Below are 23,650 nucleotides of genomic sequence, written 5' to 3'. Positions count from 1 at the left end.
TAATGCAAATAGCACATATTGTTAAATTTAAAACACGGATTTGATTGAATCTCCTGTTACAGAAATTCCATTGGACACATTTCCCCCTTTCTTTTTCTCTTGACACAATACAATTCCCCAGTATGAAACTTCCAAGCAGGTTCCACTGGTTGGCTGTTAAAGCTTTTACCTTGGAAAAGTCCAGGGGCTGCAAGGTGAATTCTCAAATGTGCTGGATATATTAAGTGATTTTCAGCAATCTTAATATGTTTTCTGTGAATTGTGACACTCTTTAAAAAAATCTCTGCACTCCACTCACAAATTAGAGAGGCCCTTGCCAATCTTGCTTCCCATGTTATTTAGGACACACTTTACAAACAGTGACAGATTCTCATGCTACTGATCAAACCAAACATGTGCTGCAATGGAGAGGCTTTCAGAGAAATCTTGCTTGCCCCATAAATTCTATAAATACTGCTGAAGGCAATAATCAAATAAATAGCATAAATATGTGGAGAATTGGAAGGCCACCGAACCGTAGTCACTTCATTCCAAGCACAAGAGCAGTCAGCTGGGCAGTGAATAATTTTGTTATGAGGTGTCAGTGATTTAACAAGTTGGCCCAAAGTAGCTGGAATGTGGTGTGAAAGATTTCATCTCTGTTAGGCCATGTTGCTCTGCATTCACTGACTCTTGATCGGATGGTCAGCGTTCCTGCATTTGCTGTATAAGAATCTCAGGAAAAAGTGACCAATCTGCTACACTGTCTTATTCATGAGCTTGTGTGTTTTATATGATCCTGAAAGCTTTGCTGAAATAACTACCTACTTGAATTCTTTTGTAAAGCCTTTTAGATTTATAGAAGAATGTCCATGTACCCATTAGGCTATGGAAAAAAAATATTAAGGAACAAGAAGCAATTTACTTAGATTATAAGAATCTGAGTACATTGACATCCTCTGAGAATTGATACCTGGATAGATGAGTCTAGGCTAGGACTGTAGCAAGTACAGGAGGATTAAGTGCACACACTTCCTGACCAGGTGCCTTGGAACCATTACTCATCTCCCTGGCATCTGGTTCCTCATCCATCTCTAGCACTCCAAAATGAGTATGTTGATTTCTTTTAATCCATAATACAGTAGAGATGAGCATATTTTCAAAATAGGTTCTTTGTGAGACTAATAACTATCTACAATTCACCAAATAGCTATAATAAACAAAGGATGAAGGGGGGATGATATTTCGTACAAGAAAGCCTCTAAATGTTACTTTTTATTTGTTTTCTCTCTGGGTCATCTCAGAGAACTTCTTATGTACTTGACAGAGAAAACAGAAGCCATTGGCATTCAAAAACCATCTACTGTTTTCTGTGTGCATGGCACTAAGTCAGACACAAAGGATTTAGCTGTAGATGAGGGAAGTGTACTTTGATCTTCTGGAGTTTTGTAGTTGATCAGAGAAGGCAGAATACTAACAATAAAAATAATATGTGGTGAGGGCTATGACATAATCCCACAGAGGCCTCCCAAATTCATGATTCTAAACAAGCTTTTATATGTCAGTGAGCATATGTGATCCAGATGGACTTTGGGATTATCTACTTCATCATTTACGTTTTTAATTTTCATCCAAATATTCACCCGAAGCAACTACTTCATAACATAATGTAGCTTTCCCATGCCTGGAGGATCAGTCTGGATATTCAGACTGTTAAACTCACCATTGATTAGGTGCTGGGTGTGGGGGATAATATACTTGTTAGGTAGAAATAGAAATTCAGAGTCATCTGTAGTTGGTCATTCTCTTCTCCTTTATGTCATTTGCACTCTCCCTTCTCTTCCCTAGGACATCTACTCGGCCTCTCCCATGATGATTCCAAATTCTGTGAAGAGAATTTCGGTTCCACAGAGGACAAACGTCTAATGTCTTCAATCCTAACCAGCATTGATGCATCCAAGCCATGGTCGAAATGCACTTCAGCCACCATCACAGAATTCCTGGATGATGGTCATGGTATGTAACTTAAAGGACAACATAGATGTGTGGGAAAAAAGTTCAGATTTTTAGGAGCTTTGCATCATGATGGCCTCATGATCCTAAGGTCATCCTGTGCAACAATGGTTGCTTGGACAGTGTCAGAAAAGATGCAAGCAAATTGATTGTATCTTGGCATGCAATACCAGCATCCTTGGTGGCAGTACAGCTATGGTAATTTTGCTGTTGATTTAAAAAGTTCAAAAGGGAAACAGGGTGGGAGACCACACAGAATGCCTAGCAGTGGGCACCCTGAAAGCCTGGCTCTTATTTCCTCTTTCACCAGGAAGCTCCTGTAAGAACATTGGCTGACATTGTGGTTTTCATGATATTAATATGACTCTCAGAATTTTTGGTTGCATGCTATTATAGGGGTTTGTTTAAGTTGTAGGACGTAATTCTAACTGGATTTTCTTTATAGCAATGTAAAACCAGGAAGGGAAGCTCTCTAGATATTCACTGACTAGAAAAATTTGATTTCATCCTGACAGCAGATTCTCTTGGAAGTGGAATAAAAACTACAGAACAAAAATAACAAAGCCATGGTGGGAAAAGACTTTGAGAACTTCAAAGGAAAACTGCTGGCTTTATCCTTTACAGGCAGTTCAAGAGCATAACATATTTTATTAAACTCTGTAAGACTAGGATTAGTGCTGTAAGTCATTTGAAAGTACAGAGGAAGTCACAATTTCTAGAAATAACAAATCCTACTCTCTAAGTAGTCTTCGAAACAAGCTGTTGCAAATTTCCTCTGGTCTTTTACTGTTTGAACATCATAGAAATGTGGCAGGCTGGACATGCACAGTTAGAAGGAAACCTTGAGAGCATATACTTTAACTTTCTCATCTTTCATAAAAGAGTGTGTCCTGTTTTCTTTCTGCTCTCTTAAAATGCATCTCTTTCTGAAACAGGTGGTTAAGTTTTGGATTTTTAAGGTAATAATTTCCATAACCTATCTTATGAGTCATTATTCAAAGTAGGATCAAGAGAATCTATGATTGCCATCTTTACCCTGAGTTTCAAAAAGTTTTGATTTATAAACACCTGATTTCTTAATGTGTTAGACATTTTGAACTTTGACTAAAGAGTGCCAAAACAATCAACAAATTAAATTCATTTCAAACACTGGGATGTTTCCTACAAAGTGCTTTTTATGATGCTGTTGTAGCCAAAATATTTTCATTTCACATCATCTTTCCCTATATTACTGTTGAACTGGTAAAGCTCTTGTGGATACTAGAATTTGCATTTCATAATTTTGAAAGGAATCTAGCTCCTGCCTTGCTTGGACATTCTCCCAATTCCAGCAGCATGGTGGCTCAAACCTGTCAACCTGGCACTCACTCTTTATCCTGGAGCAAGAGGATGGTGAGGGCCAGGACAGCCTTAGATGCAGAGCAAAGCCAAGTCTCAAAAATAAACAAACAGTTATTTTATCAATACCAAATAAATACCTTCAGTAGTAGAAAAGGTGCCCCATTTTTTAAAGACTTAGAAACATTACTAAGACTCATCTGTCTTCCCCTTAGACTAAAATAAAAATGGCAATTCTCTTCAGTTTGGTTACCATGCTGACCAAATCCTGAAATAGACGCCTCTGTGATCAACCTACTCTCAATGATGAACAAGTCACTACGTGAAAGAGTCTCTCCCTGGTAGAATCTTAACTCTCTGCTCTTGATACTACCCTCCCTGCTTCACTTTTAAGAAATAGCATGACTATTTTATTTTAAAATTGTATATTACACATGATAAAAGTCTGATCTAAACCCTGAAATAAATGGATCAAGTTAAGGCAGCAAATTCTTATGGCAAAAATAGGCCAACTTTTCACCCCATGTACATACTAGCTCAGTCACAAAGCCGAGTCTAATTGTATTGCTTTGGCTGTAATTTTAGAATGATTCCTTTATTTCGTGTTTGTGGAACTCAAGGCCTTACTTTTAGTACAATAACTATGCTTCCAACATTAACTTTTAATGGTATTTCTATATTTTAAAAAGTCTATAATCTGCTTGCTGTTTTAATTTTCACCAAGCTTCCGTACTTTTGCATAGGTTTCTGCTCAAAAGGACTTCTGATAGAGACCAGCTAATAACACAGTCATAGTAGAAGTAGATCATATTCATTTTACACTAATAAAGATTGTCTGAGTTTCCCAGATGTGGATTAAATAAACAAAGGATTTGCCAGAATTCTTTGAATAAGAAAATATTTACTTATTTAATCAAATCAAGATACTTTCATTTTTGAATATGTTGATTTCTGTTAGGTGGTCTTTCATTTCAACCAAAAATGAAAACTTATATGTTTTCAATCACTTATAATGATGAAGGTAATTTCAGAATAAGAAAAAATAAGGAAAGGCGGCATGCAGTGGGACCTGAGCCATGGTTCCTGTTGAAAGATCACATGGATCTATAGTATTTCAGTAGTGTCTCTCCAGTGCTGTTATTTAAATGAGAGCTCAAAGAATTTAATAGCCTTGTAATTTTGATTTTAAAATACCCACAAGTCAGTTGTTCCAATGAAAGTATGGTAGTGCTGGGTGGTAGTGGCGGCAGCTGCGGTGGCAGTGGCGGCAGCAGTGGTGCACACCTTTAATCCCAGTACTCAGGAGGCAGAGGCAAGCGGATCTCTGTGAGTTCGAGGCCATCCTGGGCTACCAAGTGAGTTCCAGGAAAGGCACCAAAGCTACACAGAGAAACCCTGTCTTGAAAAACCAAAAAAAAAAAAAAAAAAAAAAAAAAAAAAAAGAAGGAAAGTATGGCAGCAGGAACTGGCAAGCCCATTTTTAGATGATTGGAGCACTGATATTTGAACTACAAATGTAAGGAACCAAGGAAAAAATCCCAAGTCCAAGATGATTTAAAAACAAGCACACAGAAACACGTCGGTTCAAAGACTAACAATTTCATCACATCATAGCATACAATCTTTATTTCACTTTCTTTATAGGAAGCCAATGAAGTAGCCATTCAAAACACTGTGGGCAGGATCATAGTACTCATGGGCTTAGAGAAGACTTCACACAGATAAACTGAGGCCAAGTGCACTTGTTTAACAATAAGAAAGTAACAAAATCAGTGAACTACAGACCTAAAACCAATCAACCACCCAGCAAATAAAAAATGTGGCCAGGCAGTGGTGGCACATGTCTTTAATCCCAGCACTCAGGAGGCAGAGGCAGGCAGATCTCTGAGTTGGAGGCCAGCCTGGGCTACCAAGTGAGTTCCAGGAAAGGCACCAAAGCTACACAGAGAAACCCTGTCTAGAAAAACAAACAAACAAACAAAAATGTGTAGTAACCTGGTCCCATTTTCCTAAACATCAATAGTGTGACATCCATCATGCTAGTCTCATTCCTTGAGAGACTAGTAGACTTTGGCCAGATACAGAGACTTATGCAGTGATAAGATAGACTTTTAGTCACTTGGGAAAGTCAAATTGAGACACTCAGACAAAGGCAGCAAAATAAGTGAGCACTGTCACAAAATGTGCCCCGTGTTTTGATGGAGCCTAAAGAGCACATGATTTGGAAACACATGTTTGCTGTGACATCACATCCTTCCTGATTGCACCTCTGACAGTGCAAAAGCAAAAGGAAGCTAGAGTAAAATTAAAACCAAAGCATTTGATTTATTTTTAAAATTATTAGCCATAAGTAGCTGGATGCTTGCAGCATTCTACCACTGCCAGGTTTAAATTCCTTAGTACTGAGTGTTTCCTGATTTGGGTCCAAGGGGAAACATGCAGGGGTTCAGTTATGACTGGAAAGCCAAAGTGCATACTGTATCTGCAGACTTGAGACTTGGAACAGGAGCAGCCTTGCCTCGTGGACAAGGGCTTTGCAGAAATGCTGCAGTGTTTTTATGAGTTAGCTGAAGGCAAGCTGCCTGGGAATGAGAGCCTTGGAAGTAGGGCTAAGCACCCACAGAGAAATTGTGCAAAGAAGGCAGGTGATTGAATTTCCTTTACCAAAGGCTTCCAAACCTTGAGTGAGGCCCCAAGGAGATAGTTTTGTTTGCTGCATCCAGAATTCCTCTGCCAGATGATGAAAAAGACCAAGTGGGTACAGTTCGAGAACACCAGCAACCTGGGCTGATGAGGGAAATGTATGAATGGTTCTTTTCTTATCATTTACTTAAAGAACTAAGGTTATGGCCACTCAACAAGCACAGAACTTTTGACAGAAAATAGTAATGGAATGCTATATGTCTGGATTCTTTGTTGATTTCCAACTGTGGGAATAGCAATAAAGACATAAAGCCAGCTTTTAAGGTAAAATCAAGAAATTTGAGGCCTATTGGGCTATATGTTGATTTTTCACAATAGATGTGTTTTTTGAAGGTATGAGCAAATAAGGCATACTCTAAAGGCCACGATAAACTGTAATTTAAAGAATGTGTGTCAACATACGTTATGGAGAATGCTTAACCTCACTTCCTCATGGTTATCTGTGATGATGAGCACATAATGCTTCCACCAGCTACAGACTCCAGAATCACTTTCAGTCAGCATCATCTGTCCCTTTGGCAATGTTCTAGTTCCTATATCACTGGACCCAAAATGGTTTTGTGAAGAGCAAGAAAATGCACTTCTCACTGTTAATATTAGACATTCATCCAAGGGCCTCAAAAAAGGTGTGCAAAGACTAGAAGCAGAAGCTAGAAGCAAATGGAAAGCAGAGAAAGTGTTATGAGGTCTCAGATACTTATTCAGGATCATTCATTGAGTTTTTCCAACCTGCAGGTATTTATTTGCCTCAATGGTCAATCTTATACCCGAGTGCTAGAAGAGAAGGAGGAAGTAACTGCAGGGCTAAAAATAGAAAAAAGATGAAGCCATTGTGGGGGGAAAACCTTAGCCCCATCATTTCTACTTATCGTTAACAAGGAAGACAACACTAAACAACATCTGAACATTTTAGGTTCTACATTCTATTTCCTGGAGGCAAGCTGGACCTTCCTTTATTTACTGGTAGGCTGTAGAGCCCAAGGAGAAACAATCATTCTTTCATTTACACATTTCAAATGACTCTTTTTGGTTTTCAGTTGTTGACCTTATTTTATATATTTAATCTTGTCTGCATGGGAAAACGTGTACATTATGCATACATGCCTGCTAGCTTTCCATCGGATACACACCAAATGGGAAAGTAAAAGACAGGGAGGAGAGAACAGGAGAGAGGAGGAAAGAGAGGAAAGCACAGTTTGGCAATCTTGAACAGAAACAAGCCCCAGGTAGAATTTCAGACTAATATAAACTTCTTAAGTATGAAGTGGTTATGAAGTAGTGACCAAAAGTAAGAATAAAACAGATAAAGAAAAAGTTAACAGTCAGTTGCTTTCCAATAAAGGCCAAAATTAAAATGTTGAAAGGGAGGTCATTTCCTAGTTTCAGTCTACCTCCAAACCATATGCACTTTTAAAAATTGAAGACATGGATTGGATAATCCATTATCACGTCATTTTTAAATATTGTGAGTATCATAGTTAGACACTGTAATGATTTTTGTCATTTCCTGGCATAAGGTTTCCATATGGTAGAGATGTTTGTACTATTTTGTTACAAAAGGAAATCATCAAATATAAAACAAAGTTACTAAAGTGCAGAAACTTACCTTTTTTTAAAAAAAAAATCAGCAAGTTAATGTCCATTATTCCAAGAAGGAAATAATTTTATTTTAAACAAGAAAATGTCACTTTTAGGTGACCTCTAGAAATAATGTTATTTTAATTGTACTGAGGTAAGCATTGTAAAGGCCTGTTTCATCTTGAAGTGTCCTCACCAAAGATCGATTCCAAATTATTAGCAATCTACATTACTCCACTCTCATCATCTCTTGTGAAGTAGGGTAGGTATCAGTGACTGACTATGTATCCATCTTGAGATGATCACTTACTCTGTTTCACTATAAATACAGTAGATCTATGCCCTGTTTGTCTACACAAGGCTAAATCTCTCCAACTAATAACTTGTTACGCAGTCTATGGTCTGTCCTTTATAGGGGAAAAAAAAAGACAAAACACTGAACACAGCACTTTAGAAGACCTGGAAAGCATTCTTGCTGATTCTGAGATTTGTTCAGCATTCTAACATCAGCAATCTACTAAGACTTCTCTGATTTACACAGCAGCCATTTGATGGAGCAATGAAGAAGACAGTTTTTCCAGAGTTCCAAAGGGCCTGCTCCTCTCTGTCCTGCTAAGAACACTTAGTGGGATTTTACTGTCATTCCTTCCTATTGACTTGATGTTAATGTTTTCCTTTTAACTTGATGTTTTTCTCCCAAGTTCTCTTTGGCAAGATCCTCATTTCTAATGCTTTTTCTGGCTGGCCTTAAAGAGCTTTACCTCTTCAAATGTTCTGGCTCAGTTAAATGGTTTGCTGTTTACTCATTTTCCTATAATGCCTCTATCACAGATGGACAAATAGGAGTACGCTGCTCTCTTTGTAGAAAGTTGAATGCAGTTGTAAAAATGTTTGCAGTACTCTTGAAATATGCTGAATAGTTATTTTCCCAATGTAAGTAAGGATTTGAATATGGAAGATTTTCTTGGATAAAAGGAATTGACTTTCAGTTCAGTCCAACATAAAACCAACTATCATTGTTTCATCTATTTCTGTTCCTTTTTTTTTTTTTTTTAACATTTCAACCTCTGTAATACATAGTGAAAAAAGTAAGCATCTCACAGATCCCAAAAGTAAATTAGGGAGAGGTTAACTCACTTGGCTAGGAGCACACAAGCACGTGGTATTTCATCAGAATTAGACATTAGGCCAGCTCTTTCTAGCAATAGACACAATATCTATCATTTAAAGGATACCAACACCAACATGTGTCAGCCTCTCAGAAAGAAAATAAGACATCTTTTTATACACCTGAGACAACATGGTATGCCAGGAGGATGGCAGCTCCTGAGCACAAAGCCCTAATAACTAAGTAACATTGGATAAGAAATTGACATTTATGTTTCTCAACTTGTCTTTAAGATGAATAAAAAGAGTAAGTCAACCTCCTGGGATTTTCGTATGAAATAAATAAGTTGACATATATAAAGAACACAGAACATGTATCAAATGTTAGTTTTATTGCTATTATAACCAGTGTGTGACTTGTATAATCAAATAAGAAAAATAAAAGAATCAAATGAGCCAGGGGGCATCCATGCCTGAGTATATGATAAAGAAAAAGAATGATTTCAGCTGACTGGGCCTGCATTCTAAGGGATGCATCTTGGGTGAAAAGTGGACGTTCCAGATTTTGTGAATACTCTATAGCATCCTGTTTGCCTGGCCCCCAACACTAAGATTGCAGCTGCTTTTGACTACCACTCTCATATAATAATATGATAACAAGATCATGATAAACAGACTTAATGGGAAAATAAAGGTAAAGATGAAGACTTTACTGGTCCAAATTACCAAATATTTATGCTTTTTTCCCCCACTACTTTGTTCTATGGATCTTGAAATCCTTTTATTACAATTTTTACCAGTCTGTGAGAAATACTTATTTAGCTTTCCTTTTACTTTAGTGGAAGAAATTGAGGACATCCTCGGTATTCAATAAGCACGTATTCAATGAGTACAAGAATGAACAATGACCTCTGATGTCATTAAGTGTTACTAGTGACAAGGAGACAGGCTACAGGCACATGGGGAAGAGGTGATTTAGAACTGGTGAGTGGGATGTGTCATCAATGAGGTATTGCTCAAAGCTGTACATGGCATAGTTAACTGTGAAGTTCACCATCAGCCCCTCCTCATTTCCTCTGTGACTGTTTTTACAACTAAATATTATAAAACAGTCATGTATAACAGGGGCACTGGCAGCCTTAACTCCATCATTTTATCTACTCCAAGAGTGTGTCACTCTAAGAGAATTCTAGAATCCAGAGGGTCAGCCCTTTTCATTGCATCCTCATTCTGCAGACTTGTAGGTACATCATGCTTTTATACCTCATGGAACATTTAAATTTTAGGGCCCTGATCATAACAGTTTGAAACCTAAACCCAGGTTGATTCTGAATCTTGATTATTCTCTTAGGTAACTGCTTGCTAGACCTACCACGAAAACAGATTCTGGGTCCCGAGGAACTCCCAGGACAGACCTACGATGCCACCCAGCAGTGCAACTTGACATTTGGGCCTGAATACTCTGTGTGTCCTGGCATGGATGTCTGTGCCCGGCTGTGGTGTGCTGTGGTGCGCCAAGGCCAAATGGTGTGTCTGACTAAGAAGTTGCCTGCAGTGGAGGGGACGCCCTGTGGGAAAGGCAGAATCTGCCTGCAGGGCAAATGTGTGGACAAAACTAAGAAAAAATATTACTCAGTAAGTGGTTTTCTTGTCATCTAAAGCCTCCAAACCCAACACAGGAAGTGCTTTTCCCGGACATGCATGATCATTGTCATCATTCATTTCCTAGCTAAACGATTTTCTCCTTCAATAATCTACTCAAGCTTCATCTCCCACCCACAGCAGCCCTCCCAGTAACCAAACACAGGAACACATGCCACTGACAGGGATTTCTTGGCAAATCGCAGCATTCCACAAACAAACCCACATTGACACTCAAAGCAGAGCCTCTGTGGTGCATTTTGGAAGCTCACTTTTAAAATCCTCTCACCAAAGTTATCAGAATGTGTCCACTGAAGTTCATGCAGAAACAGTGGCAGAGCAGACACTATGGTCCTTGATCATCTCTTGTAAGATCCCAAATGGTCACTTTTTACCGACAGAAAATTCATGTAATGTTAGGAGCGATGGTACCCCAGAGGTTGCCGCCAAGGCATATGTTCACAATGTAACACACAATCCACATTACCTGTGTCTTGTCAGACGACCTGACCCAGGTAACCAGGAGCTTGTATTTACTAGTCAAAACAGTTCATACTGTAACACCTGTTATAATCTCCCAGATTCCTCCAGCAGTGTATTCACAGGAAGAAACCTAAAGTTTGGTACCTAGGGTTATCTTTCTATATGGAGTGTGTGGGCACATAAGCTGAAGACGCCTTTCATTGTCTGTCATATCTAATTAGGAATATAGCAAGCCCAGCTCAAAATGTGTTCATGTATGAGGCAGAATCTTCATAGACAGAATGTGTGATATCAGCAATGGGACCAAAGAATTTTAGGACCAAATAGAAGGAAAGAAATATAAATGAGCAACATCTTACAAAGCCATCAGCATGATGCATTTCATTATTGGTCCAAGATGAAAATACATACAATGTTAACAGGGATCTGTGATTATTAACTGGAGTTTTACAGTATCAGAAGGATATAAAATGACTGGAGAAAACAGGATGTAATCTTTGCCATGTGCTCATTACTTAGGGTGACACTTTTAATCCTGTACTGCTAGAAACACGGTCCTGAAGCAGATGACTTGCTTAGCACCAGAAATGGGCTGTAATCCTTCAACTGGAGCATAAACATTGCTGTCTACTGGGATGATATATGCAAATGACTACAATGTACATATGGGAGATTTTTTCCAGCCAGAGTTAAAAGATCTTCTGTTTTCTGTTTCAGACATCAAGCCATGGAAACTGGGGATCCTGGGGTCCCTGGGGCCAGTGTTCTCGCTCATGTGGGGGAGGAGTACAGTTTGCGTACCGCCATTGCAATAACCCTGCACCTCGAAACAGTGGCCGCTACTGCACAGGAAAGAGGGCCATATACCGCTCCTGCAGTGTTACGCCCTGTCCACCTAATGGTAGGATGCTCTCGGATGTCAATAACAGCATGTGTCATTTGCAGTTCCTATTTTAGTAGAAATAGACAAGGGAAGCCAGAGAAGTAGTATTAATCTCATGCTAGATAGATTCACTGATGTGTAAATGAGTAAGAAATATGTGAATGATTTTTGAATTATTATCACAGACAACAGTGTCACCAAGGGACTGAGAGAACTTTTGTTTTCAACTCTGTTTATACCAAGGTACTTTAAATGCTCCTGCATAGAGAGCTCTTCAATACAGAAACTAGTACCATTTTCTTTTAGAGTTAATAAGGTATGAATGTTACACGTTTTGTTTTCTAGGTAAATCTTTTCGTCATGAACAGTGTGAGGCCAAAAATGGCTATCAGTCTGATGCAAAAGGAGTCAAAACATTTGTGGAATGGGTTCCCAAATATGCAGGTGTCCTGCCAGGAGATGTGTGCAAGCTCACCTGTAGAGCCAAGGGCACTGGTTACTACGTGGTCTTTTCTCCAAAGGTAAGTAACCCTCTCTATCCAGAACAGTGGACACTATGGGTAGAAATTACTTCATAGAACAAAGTCTATAACTGTCAAAAGGACACAGTCATGATTTTTAGGACAGGTAGATTTGGGAGGGTTTCATTTTTATCTCTATAACTTGTGTATTTTTCAGACTTTATACAATTGACTAAAAGCATTTTAGCAGAACAAGTACATGCTTTAAAAATCAATTTTTGGAAAGTGTAGTTTTCCCATTGTCTGGGAAAATAAATTATGGTATTAACATCAAAATAGTCTAGAAAAGAATATGCACTTTTCCAGGCAAATTTTGTAAGAGAACTGTGGGGAGGAAAGGTTTCTATTTTCCAGCTATTTGAGAATTCATATATTCAGCCTGAAATACAGGTTTTAAAGTCATTGTCTCTGACCCAAGGCTTAGAATTAATCTTAGACCTTCACCATGAACCAGAGTCCTTCTAGTCACTTCAATTACTAGATATACATGTGGTTATTCTTCATTTTTCACAGATAAGTATTTTCAGAATATACTAAAGGAATTTTTCATTATTTTCTGTATCATGCAGCAACTTACAAACACCGTTTATCAAATTTTCAAACATACATTTAAGACATCCCTGAAACCAGCTTTCAGCTGTTTCTGTATACCTATGTCTCTATAGCATATACCATTGAAAAGTCAGCCAATGTCCAATTCGTAAATACATGAATATATCATACTCATTTACTTACAAAGTAATACATTTCCTTAAAACATTACATAGAAATAAAAATGAAAAGCATGAAATATAACTGGGAAGAGAATTATTAACACTTTAGAGACATTCTACTTCAGTTTACAAACATACACACAAACTCACATACTCACATGTCTGAAAGAGTCATAGGTACACAAATTTAAAATGCATATGTGCATGTATATATACATATATGAGGAATATGAGTATGCATGCACATAAGCATACGAGTTTCTGTTCATGCTATGTTTAAATCGCTTTGGAACAACAACATATACTACTTCTTGTATTCAGAACCAAGCAGTCACTCTATTTTGGAAACACTTCTCCCCAGGTTCTGTTTCTTGAACAAATCTGTCTGTATTTCCTTTGATGCTTGAAGATTCAACACACAATGACCATGACAGATTTTTAAATAAGTCTAAATTTTCAAATTTGCTGCTAAAGTAAAAGTTACATAGCAAAGAATAAAATATCTTTGTATTCTTAAGCCTGGTAATGTTCAGATCTTTACAAAAGCGATAGTCTTCCACGAAGCTAAAAGATTCTTTTCATCGTTGTAAAAGCCAAGATGATACAGTAAGACTGTATTATGAATACAAAAATGAAGATGAGTAACTTGGATCATCAGACATATTAGGCAAGAAGTTCAAAAGAAAAAGTGCATAATCAAATCTTCCTAAGAAAAATATATTCTGTGGTGTTTTGTTTTTTCACTTAGAACTTCCTGGAAACTGAATGGTTGATTGCTTTTGGATGGTTTAGTTTTTAAGCTTTATTTTATTTTTTAATTGTGTGTATGTTGGTATGTGAGCGTGAGAGCAGGTGGCTGGGGAGAGCAAATGCGTCAGATGCCCCTGGAGTTGGAGTTACAGTTGCTGTGAATGACCTGTCATGGGTGCTAGGAAATGAAAGTCTAGTCTTCTACAAGAGCAGTATATGCTCTTAGCCTCTGAGCCATATCTAGCTTATTTTTGAATGTATAATTTATAACAATAAAAAGTTCAGAAATTACAACTTTTTCTTTAAGTAAAAGAACCAAATCCCAGAGCAAAAATATCCCTATTGCTGATACCTTTGTCACATACAGGTAACAGATGGGACTGAATGTCGACCTTATAGCAACTCTGTGTGTGTCCGAGGGAGGTGCGTGAGAACTGGCTGTGACGGCATCATTGGCTCAAAGCTGCAGTATGACAAGTGTGGAGTATGTGGAGGGGACAATTCCAGTTGTACAAAGGTTATTGGAACCTTCAATAAAAAAAGGTAACATGATAGCAGCACCTCAGCACTCATATAAATTAAACAAGGGTTTGTTTTATTTATTTTTTTGGTTTTTTGAGACAGGGTTTCTCTGTGAAGCTTTGTGCCTTTCCTGGAACTCGCTCTGTAGACCAGGCTGGCCTCGAACCACAGAGATCCACCTGCCTCTGCCTCCCGAGTGCTGGGATTAAAGGCATGCATTACCACCGCCCGGCAAACAAGGTTTTTAGATGCCTATGAAGCTGATACAGGAGATTCACATTACTTCCTCAGGTCTTTGTAGGAGAAGGTCTAATGTGGCTTCTGCAATGCTTTCTGCATATGGAAAAGGGAAGAGAAGATATGAATAGGTCTCTATGGCTGGTAGAAACTTTAAATGCCTCTGGAAGCAGATAAACTACAACAGCTGTGGAACCAAGGGTTAGAGAGCAAAAGGAAAAAGCAGACGCTGTTCCATAATGTGGTACCCAACAAATCTGCCTTTCCTAAAGCCTCATTGAGATGGGATGATTGGCCCAGTCTTAGCTATTTTTAAGTTTTATTTTATGTGTGTGGATGTTTTGTCTGTGTGTATGTCTGCGCACCATTTGTATGTCTGGTGCTGGTGGAGGCCAGAAGAGAGAATTTGATCCCCCAGAATTGAAGGTACAGAAAGTTGTGAGCCATCATATAGGTACTGGGAACCAAGTCCTCTGGAAGAGCATCATTCTTCAGCCCTTTTATGGTATTTTTAATTTATTCTTTGAATATTTCATACGTATACAATGTATTTTGGCCACACCCACAACTACTCCTCCAGCTTCCACTGGACAAGTTTGCTTCCCAACTTCACATTTCTTCCATCCTCCCTTCCTCCATGGCTTCCATTGATTGCTTGTTTGTTTGGGGGGGGGGAGGGTAGAGGGGTTTTGTTTGTTTGTTTGTTTGTTTTCTTTTTGAGATGTGGTATTGCTGTGTAGACCAGGGAAAGCTTGAATGTCTGGTCATTCTCTCGCCTCTGTGCTGGGATTCCAGGTATAAGCCACCACTCCTGGCTCCCGTTGCTATTTTTATAGCAAATGAATTCTCACAGGACAGTGTGTTTTTCTTCAGAAAACATTGCTCCCTGCAAAATGTAAGTTAATTGAGGTGCTATGGCAACAATCCCACTTTACATGGAATGATCTGGTTTCTGTCCACTCCATAAGGACAGACACACAGCAATGTTTCCTGATTCCACACTTCTGCTTTAAACAAATGAGACTATAAATTACAGATTCTGGAATCAAAGATAACAGTGCTGTCAGAAGGATGGCTGACTTAGCCTAAGGGTCTGACAGAATCCAGGGTTATTTCTTCTTTGTGAAACCTCTCCCGTGCAGAGTATATAGGTGAAGCATGCCTGCACGCCAACATAGGTGCTTGGCTTTCTTTAGCTTGTCTGCAATCTGCCAATTATATCAACAAGAGTTAATTAAAAGTGCTAAGTATCACACTAATTTGAAAAAAAATGTAATTATGTTTGGTATAATGTTACAATGCATGGCTGGAGAATTATTCTGACTATGAGTATGTGTTATTAATCTTGCTAAATAATGAAATCCAAATCATTTGACTAGTTTGGGCCATCTACAACAACCTTGTAGATCCAGGAATATTTTGAACCTTTCCACGTGTCAAATATGCAAAACAGCTTATAGATTTGTACCTCAAACTTTTATATTACAGATGAGGAAACTAAAACTTAGAATTAAGACATTTGTAGTTCACCATAGTGGGTGAATTGCAGAATAAAGCAGAAGCTATAACTGAGATCATAGTTGTGTGGGACATTTCATGATATAAAAAAGGAAAGGAAGAGAGGGGAAAAAAGGGAGCTAAGGAGGGCAAAGGAGGAAAAGAAAGAATGAGGGGAAAAAGAAAGAAAATTATAAAAGGAATAGCAAAAAGATAAAGAAGACGAGAGAAAGAAATAATATGACTTAGAGGAATCTAATTTTTAAGGTAATACTTCACATCCTGTGTGTTCTTCTACATAAAATTGAAGACCACTTTTCAAAGTGCTAAACACAACACTTTGAAGTTTTCTGAATGTATAACTGATATATGTACATTTGAAGTTACATGTGATGATAAAGAAATTCATGTGAAGACAACCAACATGCGTGAAATCCCTAACCACAATGGTAATATGCAACAATTAAAATTAGACAAGGACTCTGGCTTTTAAGCCCAGTATTAACAAGAAAGAGTTCTGTAATAAAGTCCTTAAGGATTTTTATTATATTCTCATGTCATATTTTTTTAGTGTAAAATGTGACATCATCTCCAACAGTCATTCTGACATTGAAGCTCTTGTAGGATTATGTATCATCTATCAATATTAGACACTACCAAAATAATTGAGGAAAAAGGTATTATACACATGTTATATAATGTTATGACATAAATATAATGAATTCAGTTGGACAGAATCAGCGATACCCCAAGCAACTCTGCTCTTCCTAACCTTCAGAGGTTCTGATGCATGTGTGAGATGGGTACTCTAGATCATACACCTGGTAGACACAGAACTGCATTTGGGAATGAGCTTCCCTCTTCAAGTCAAGGGATATAAACTTGGATTTTTAACTTATAATCTTGAACCTTGAGTAAGAAGAGAGTACATGATTTAATTTCACAGCAGCCAGTGGATCTGCACATAGAATGCTGTTTCTATTTAAATAACTAGGAAATGTTTAAAGTCATATTAATTAATAATATACCTTTAAGCTTTATTACAGTATCTTATAAAAGCAATTTTTTTTGTCAAATGATGAGAGCCCTTCTTATTGATACACTCTCTTGCTACTTAATTAACATGTGTGCTAGAGTTCAACAAGGTTTGTGAATACTAAAGACGGTCTTTATTGCTCCTGAACAGATGATGTATCTCTCAAGACCTGCTTTTTTTTTTACACAATAAAACACCTAATTCAATTTATCATAATGTTGGGTGAGAGACTAAACATTCAGAAAAAAAAAAAACTGTAAGGCATGAAATTCAATTTTTTTCTTTTTTTAAAGTTTTTTTAAAATTTTTTTCTTTATTATTATGTGTTTTAAATTTTATACATCAGCCATGGGTTCCCCTGTCCTCCCCCCTCCCGCACCCACCCCCACCTTCTCCCTGCCCCTCCCCTCCATTCCCATGTCCTCCAGAATCAAGGCACCCCTGGGGATTCATTGAAACCTGGTGGATTCAGTACAGGCAGGTCCTGTCACCTCCTTCCAGACTGAGCAAAGTGTCCCTGTGTAAGCCCAAGGTGTCAAACAGCCAGCTCATGCACTAAGGACAGATCCTGGTCCCACAGACTGGGTGCCTCACAAACAGATCAAGCTATTCAATTGTCTCACTTATCCAGAGGGCCTGATCCAGCTGGGGGCTCCACAGCCTTTGGTTCATAATTCATGTGCTTCCATTCCTTTGGCTATTTGTCCCTGTGCTTTTTGCAATCTTTGATTCAACAATTCATGCTCTTGCAGACCCTCCTCTTTCTCAACAGTTGGACACCCAGAGCTCCACCTGGGGCCTGGCTGAGGATCTCTGCATCCACTTCCATCAGTTATTGGATGAGAGTTCCAAGACGACTGTTAGGGTGTTTAGTCATCTGATCACCAGACTAGGTCAGATCAGGCTTTCTCTCGACCATTGCCAGCAGACTACAGAGGATATATCATTGTGAATTTCTGGGGACCTCTCCAGCACTCTGCCTATTCCTGTTCTAATGTGGTCTTTATTTATCATGGTCTGTTCTTCCTCATTCTCCCTTCCTGTTCTTGATCCAGCTGGGATCTCCTGCTCCTCTAAGCTTTCTTTCCCTCAAATCTTGCCCTTCATTACTCCCACTGTCGTCCAGGTTGTTCATGTAGACCTCATCCATTTCTCTGTCATTGGGTGATCCCTGGGTCTTTCCTAGGGTCCCGTTTTCTAGGTAGCCTCCCTGGAGTTGTGTAGCAGTCTAGTCATCTTTGTTTTACATCTAGTATCCTCCTATGAGTGAGTACATACCATGTTTGTCCTTCTGAGTCTGGGTCACCTCACTCAGGATGATTTTTTCTAGATCCATCCATTTGCCTGCAAACCTCATGATGTCATTGTTTTTCTCTGCTGAGTAGCACTCCATTGTGTATATGTACCATATTTTCTTTATCCATTCTTCAGTTGAAGGGCAACTAGGTTGTTTCCAGGTTCTGGCTATTACAAACAAAGATGATACGAACATAGCTGAGCAAATGCCCTTGTGGTATGATTGAACATTCCTTGGGTATATGCCCAAGAGTGCTATAGCTGGGTCTGGGGGGAGATGGATGCCCAATTTTCTAAGGAAGCGTCATATTCATTTCCAAAGTGGCTGTACATGCTTGCATTCCCACCAGCAGTGGAGGAGAGTTCCCCTTGCTCCACATCCTCTCCAGCATAAGCTGTCTTCTGTGCTTTTGATCTTAGCCATTCTGACAGGTGTAAGGTGGTATCTCAGAGTCGTTTTGATTTGCATTTCCTGGATAATTAGGGACATTGATCAATTCCTTAAATGTCTTTCAGCCATTTGAATTTCCTCTGTTGAAAATTCTCTGTTTAGTTCTATAGCCCATTTCTTAATTGGACTGTTGGGCATTTTGATGTCTAATTTCTTGGGTTCTTTATATATTCTAAATATCAGCCCTCTGTCAGATGTGGGGTTGGTGAAGACCTTTTCCCATTCTGTAGGCTGTCGCTTTGTCTTGTTAACCGTGTCCTTTGCTCTACAAAAGCTTTTCAGTTTCAACAGGTCCCATTGATTGATTGTTTCTCTCAGTGTCTGTGCTACTGGTGTTATATTTAGAAAGTGATACCTGGTGCCATTGCGTTCAAGAGTACTTCCTACTTTCTCTACTATCAGGTTCAGAGTAGCTAGTTTATGTTGAGGTCTTTGATGCCCTTGGATTTAAGATTTTTGCATGGTGACAGATAATGATCTATTTGCAGCCTTCTACACATTGACATCTAGTTATGCCAGCACCATTTGTTGAAGATGCTTTCTTTTTTCCATTGTACATTTTTGGCTTCTTTGTCAAAAATTATATGTTCATAGGTGTGCGGGTTAATGTCAGGGTCTTCAATTCGATTCCATTGGTCCACATGTTGGTTTTTATGCCAGTACCAAGCTGTTTTTATTACAGTAGCTCTATAGCAGAGCTTGAGGTCGGGGATTGTGATGCCTCCAGATGTTGTTTTATTGTACTGGATTCTTTTGGCTATCCTGGGTTTTTTCTTTTTCCATATGAAGTTGAGTATTATTCTTTCCAGATCTGTGAAGAATTGTGTTGGTAATTTGATGGGAATTGCGTTGAATCTGTAGATTGCTTTTGGTAAGATCAACATTTTTACTATGTTAATCCTGCCTATCCATGAGCATGGGAGATCTTTCCATTTTCTGACATCTTCTTCAATTCCTTTTTTCAGGGACTTAAAGTTCTTGTCATATAGGTCCTTCACATGCTTAGTTAGCATAACTCCAAGGTATTTTATATCATTTGTGGCTATTGTAAAGGGTGATGTATCTCTGATTTCCTTCTCAGCCTGTTTGTTTACTGTATATAGAAGGGCTACTGATTTTTTTTGAGTTGATCTTGTATCCTGCAATGTTGCTGAAGGTTTTTATTAGCTGTATCAGTCCCCTGGTTGAATTTTTGGAGTCACTCATGTATACTAACATGTCATCTGAAAATAGGGAGAGTTTGATTTCTTCCTTTCCAATTTGTATCCCCTTAATCTCTTTATGTTTTCCTATAGCTCTGGCTAGAACTTCAAGTACTATATTGAATAAGTATGGGGAGAGGGGACAGCCTTGCCTTGTTCCTGATTTTAGTGGTATTGCTTTGAGTTTCTCTCCATTTAATTTGATTTTGGCTGTTGGCTTGCTATAGATTGCCTTTATTTTGTTTAGGTATGTTCCCTGTATTCCTGATCGATCCAAGACCTTTATCATGAAGGGGTGTTGGATTTTGTCAAATGCCTTTTCTGCATCTAGTGAGATGATCATGTGGTTTTTTTCTTTGAGTTTGTTTATATGGTGTATTACATTGATGGACTTTCGTATGTTGAACCACCCTTGCATCCCTGGGATGAAGCCTACTTGATCATGGTGACAATTGTTTTGATGTGTTCTTGAAGTCTGTTTGCCAGAATTTTATTGAGTATTTTTGCATCAATGTTCATGAGGGAGATCGGTCTGTAGTTCTCTTTCTTTGTTGCATCTTTGTTTGGTTTAGGAATCAGGGTAAGTGTAGCCTCATAGAAGGAGTTTGGTAATATTCCTTCTGCTTCTATTGTGTGGAACAATATAAAGAGTATTGGTATTAAATCTTCTTTGAAGATCTGGTAGAATTCTGCAGTGAAACCATCAAGTCCAGGGCTTTTTTTGGTTGGGAGACTTTTAATGACTGATTCTATTTCCTTAGGGGTTATTGGACTATTTAAATGGTTTATCTGGTCTTGATTTAAGTTAGGTATGTGGTACCTATCCAGAAAATTATCCATTTCTTTTAGATTTTCCAGTTTTGTGGAGTAGAGGTTTTTGAACTATGACCTAATGATTCTCTGGATTTCCTCATTGTCTGTTGTTATGTCCCCCTTTTCATTTCTGATTTTGTTAATTTGGATGCTCTCTCTGTGTCTCTAGGTTAGTTTGGATAAGTGCTTGTCTATCTTGTTGATCTTCTCAAAGTACCAACTCTTTGTTTCATTAATCCTTTGTATTGTTCTCTTTATTTCTATTTTATTGATTTCAGTTCTCAATTTGATAATTTCCTGGTGTCTGTTCCTCCTGGGAGACATTGCTTCTTCCTGTTCAAGGGCTTTCAGGTGTGCTGTCAAGTCACTAGCATGAGATTTCTCCAGCTTCTTTATGTGGGCATTCAATGCTATGAATTTTCCTCTTAGCACTGCTTTCATAGTATCTTATAAGTTTGGGTATGTGGTGTATTCATTTTCATTGATCTCTACGAAGTCTTTAATTTCTTTCTTTATTTCTTCCTTAACCCATTGGTGATTCAGTTGAGCATTATTCATTTTCCATGAGATTGTAGGATTTCTGTAGTTTTTTCTGTTGTTGAAATCTAACTTTAAACCATGGTGGTCTGATAGAACACAGGAGGTTATTCCAATTGTTTTGTATCTGTTGAGATTTACTTTGTGGCCAAGTATGTGGTCGATTTTAGAGAAGGTTCCACTGGGTGCTGAGAAGAAGGTATATTCTTTTTTGTTTGGGTGGAATGTTCTGTAGATATCGATTAAGTCCATGTGAGCCATAACATCAAAGTCCATTATGTCTCTGTTAAGTTTCTATTTGGCCGATCTGTCCAGAGGTGAAAGTGGGGTGTTGAAGTCTCCCACTATTAATGTGTGGGGTTTTATATGTGATTTAAGCTTTACTAATGTTTCTTTTACTTATGTGGGTGCCCTTGTGTTTGGGGCATAAATGTTCAGAATTGAAACTTTATCTTGGTGGATCTTTCCTGCAATGAGTATGTAATGTCCTTCATCATCTCTTTTGATTGATTTTAGTTTGAAGTCTATTTTGTTGGATATTAGGATGGATACACCAGCTTGCTTCTTAAGACCATTTGATTGGAAAGTCTTTTCCCAGCCTTTTATTCTTAGGAGGTGTCTGTCTTTGAATTTGTGGTGTGTTTCTTGTATGCAGCAGAAAGATGGGTCCTGTTTTCGTATCCATTCTGTTAGTCTGTGTCTTTTTATAGGTGAATTAAGTCCATTGATATTAAGGGATATTAATGACCAGTGATTGTTCATTCCTGTTGTTATTTTTATTTTTTGGTGGTAGTGTGTGTGTACTTCTCTTCTTTGGGGTTATCTATTGCCTGTGTTTTCATGGGTGTATCTGCCTTCCTTAGGTTGGAATTTTCCTTCTAGTGTTTTCTGTAGGGCTGGGTTTGTGGATAAGTATTGTTTTGATCTGGTTTTGTCTTGGAAGGTCTTGTTCACTCCATCTATGATGATTGAAAGTTTTGCTGGGTATACTAGTCTAGGCTGGCATTAATGGTCTCTTAGTGTCTGCATTATATCTGTCCAGGTCCTTCTGGCTTTCAAAGTCTCCATCGAGAAATCGGGTGTTATTCTGATGGGTTTGCCTTTATAAGTCACTTGGCCTTTTTCCTTTGCTGCCCTTAATATTCTTTCTTTATTCTGTACGTTTAGTTGTTTAATTATTATGTGGCAAGGGGACTTTTTTGGGGGGTCTAGTCTGTTTGGTGTTTTATAGGCTTCTTGTATCTTCATAGGCATTTCCTTCTTTAAGTTGGGAAAATTTTCTTCTATGATCTTATTAAATATATTTTCTGTGCCTTTGAGTTGGTATTCTTTTCCTTCCTCTATCCCTATTATTCGTAGGTTTGGTCTTTTCATGGTGTTCCAAATTTCTTGGACATTTTGGGTCATGACTTTGTTGGTTTTAGTGTTTTCTTTGTCTGATGAATCTATTTCTTCTACCATATCTTCAACACCAGAGATCCTCTCTTCCATCTCTTGCATTCTGTTGGTTATACTTGTATCTGAAGTTCCTGTTTGTTTACTCAGATTTTCTATTTCCAACATTCCTTCTGGTAGTGTCTTCTTCATTTTTTCTATTTCCCTCTTCAGGTCTTGGATTGTCTCCCTTGCTTTTTCATGAGTTTCATTCAAGGATTTATTGTTTTCTTCTGCTTTAATTGTTCTTTCCTCTAGTTTTTTATAGCGTTCTTCCCAATTTTTGTTTGTCTGTTCCTCTACTTTATTTTTTATTTCTTTTATATAAGGCTCTAGCGTCTTCATGATGTTACTTATAAGGTTGTTTTCTTCTTCTTCTTCCATTCTGTGATGTTCAGGTCTAGTAGTTGGAGAAGGGCTTGGTTCTGGTGATGCTGTGTTGCTCTTTTTTCTGTTGTATGTACTTCTGCCTTGACGTCTTCCCATCTCCTCTTGTGTTTGTTCTTGGTCTTATCAGTGTACTTGGTCCAGAGAGAGTTGACAGATTCAGGGAGCATCTCTCTGGTCCAGATGGAAGCTCTGGTCCAGATGGGAGTTCCGGGGTGCACCTCAATTTTTTTCTTAAAATAATAGTAAGTACTCATGATCGAGTGACCATTTTTTTTCCTTACACTTAGCTGTTTGCCCCATAAAATCTAATATGGCTTCCAGAGGCAGAGCCTCGATTCAGCCAATAACTAAACCTGTGTTCTTAAACAAGCCTGAAAATTGGAGCAACTTGAAGACCTCTGACAACTGACCCTGTAGCCCACCTTGGGAGACAAAGGTTTACCTGGCCTGGGGTACAGTAATAGGGCTTACTAATATCTGCTGATGAGTCCAATGTCAGACACATTAAATATTTCTATGGGATTAA

At 38.3% G+C, this 23,650-nt stretch overlaps 1 protein-coding gene across 1 annotated transcript in view; it reads left to right on the top strand.

The window, feature by feature from the left end:
* Positions 1 to 23,650, top strand: part of Adamts5 (ADAM metallopeptidase with thrombospondin type 1 motif 5) — a 48,335-nt gene that overhangs the window by 20,832 nt on the left and 3,853 nt on the right. Inside the window, exons 3-7 of the mRNA XM_036204020.1 lie at positions 1,828 to 1,995; positions 10,070 to 10,353; positions 11,560 to 11,743; positions 12,071 to 12,246; positions 14,077 to 14,252. Coding sequence (XP_036059913.1) covers positions 1,828 to 1,995; positions 10,070 to 10,353; positions 11,560 to 11,743; positions 12,071 to 12,246; positions 14,077 to 14,252 — 988 coding nt within the window. The remainder of the gene's footprint in view (positions 1 to 1,827; positions 1,996 to 10,069; positions 10,354 to 11,559; positions 11,744 to 12,070; positions 12,247 to 14,076; positions 14,253 to 23,650) is intronic.

This window comes from Onychomys torridus, chromosome 12, assembly GCF_903995425.1.
Source record: "Onychomys torridus chromosome 12, mOncTor1.1, whole genome shotgun sequence".
In the NCBI taxonomy this organism is placed as follows: Eukaryota; Metazoa; Chordata; class Mammalia; order Rodentia; family Cricetidae; genus Onychomys; species Onychomys torridus.
Note: the sequence above shows the minus strand (reverse complement) of the source record. Positions and strands in the feature narration are given on the sequence as shown.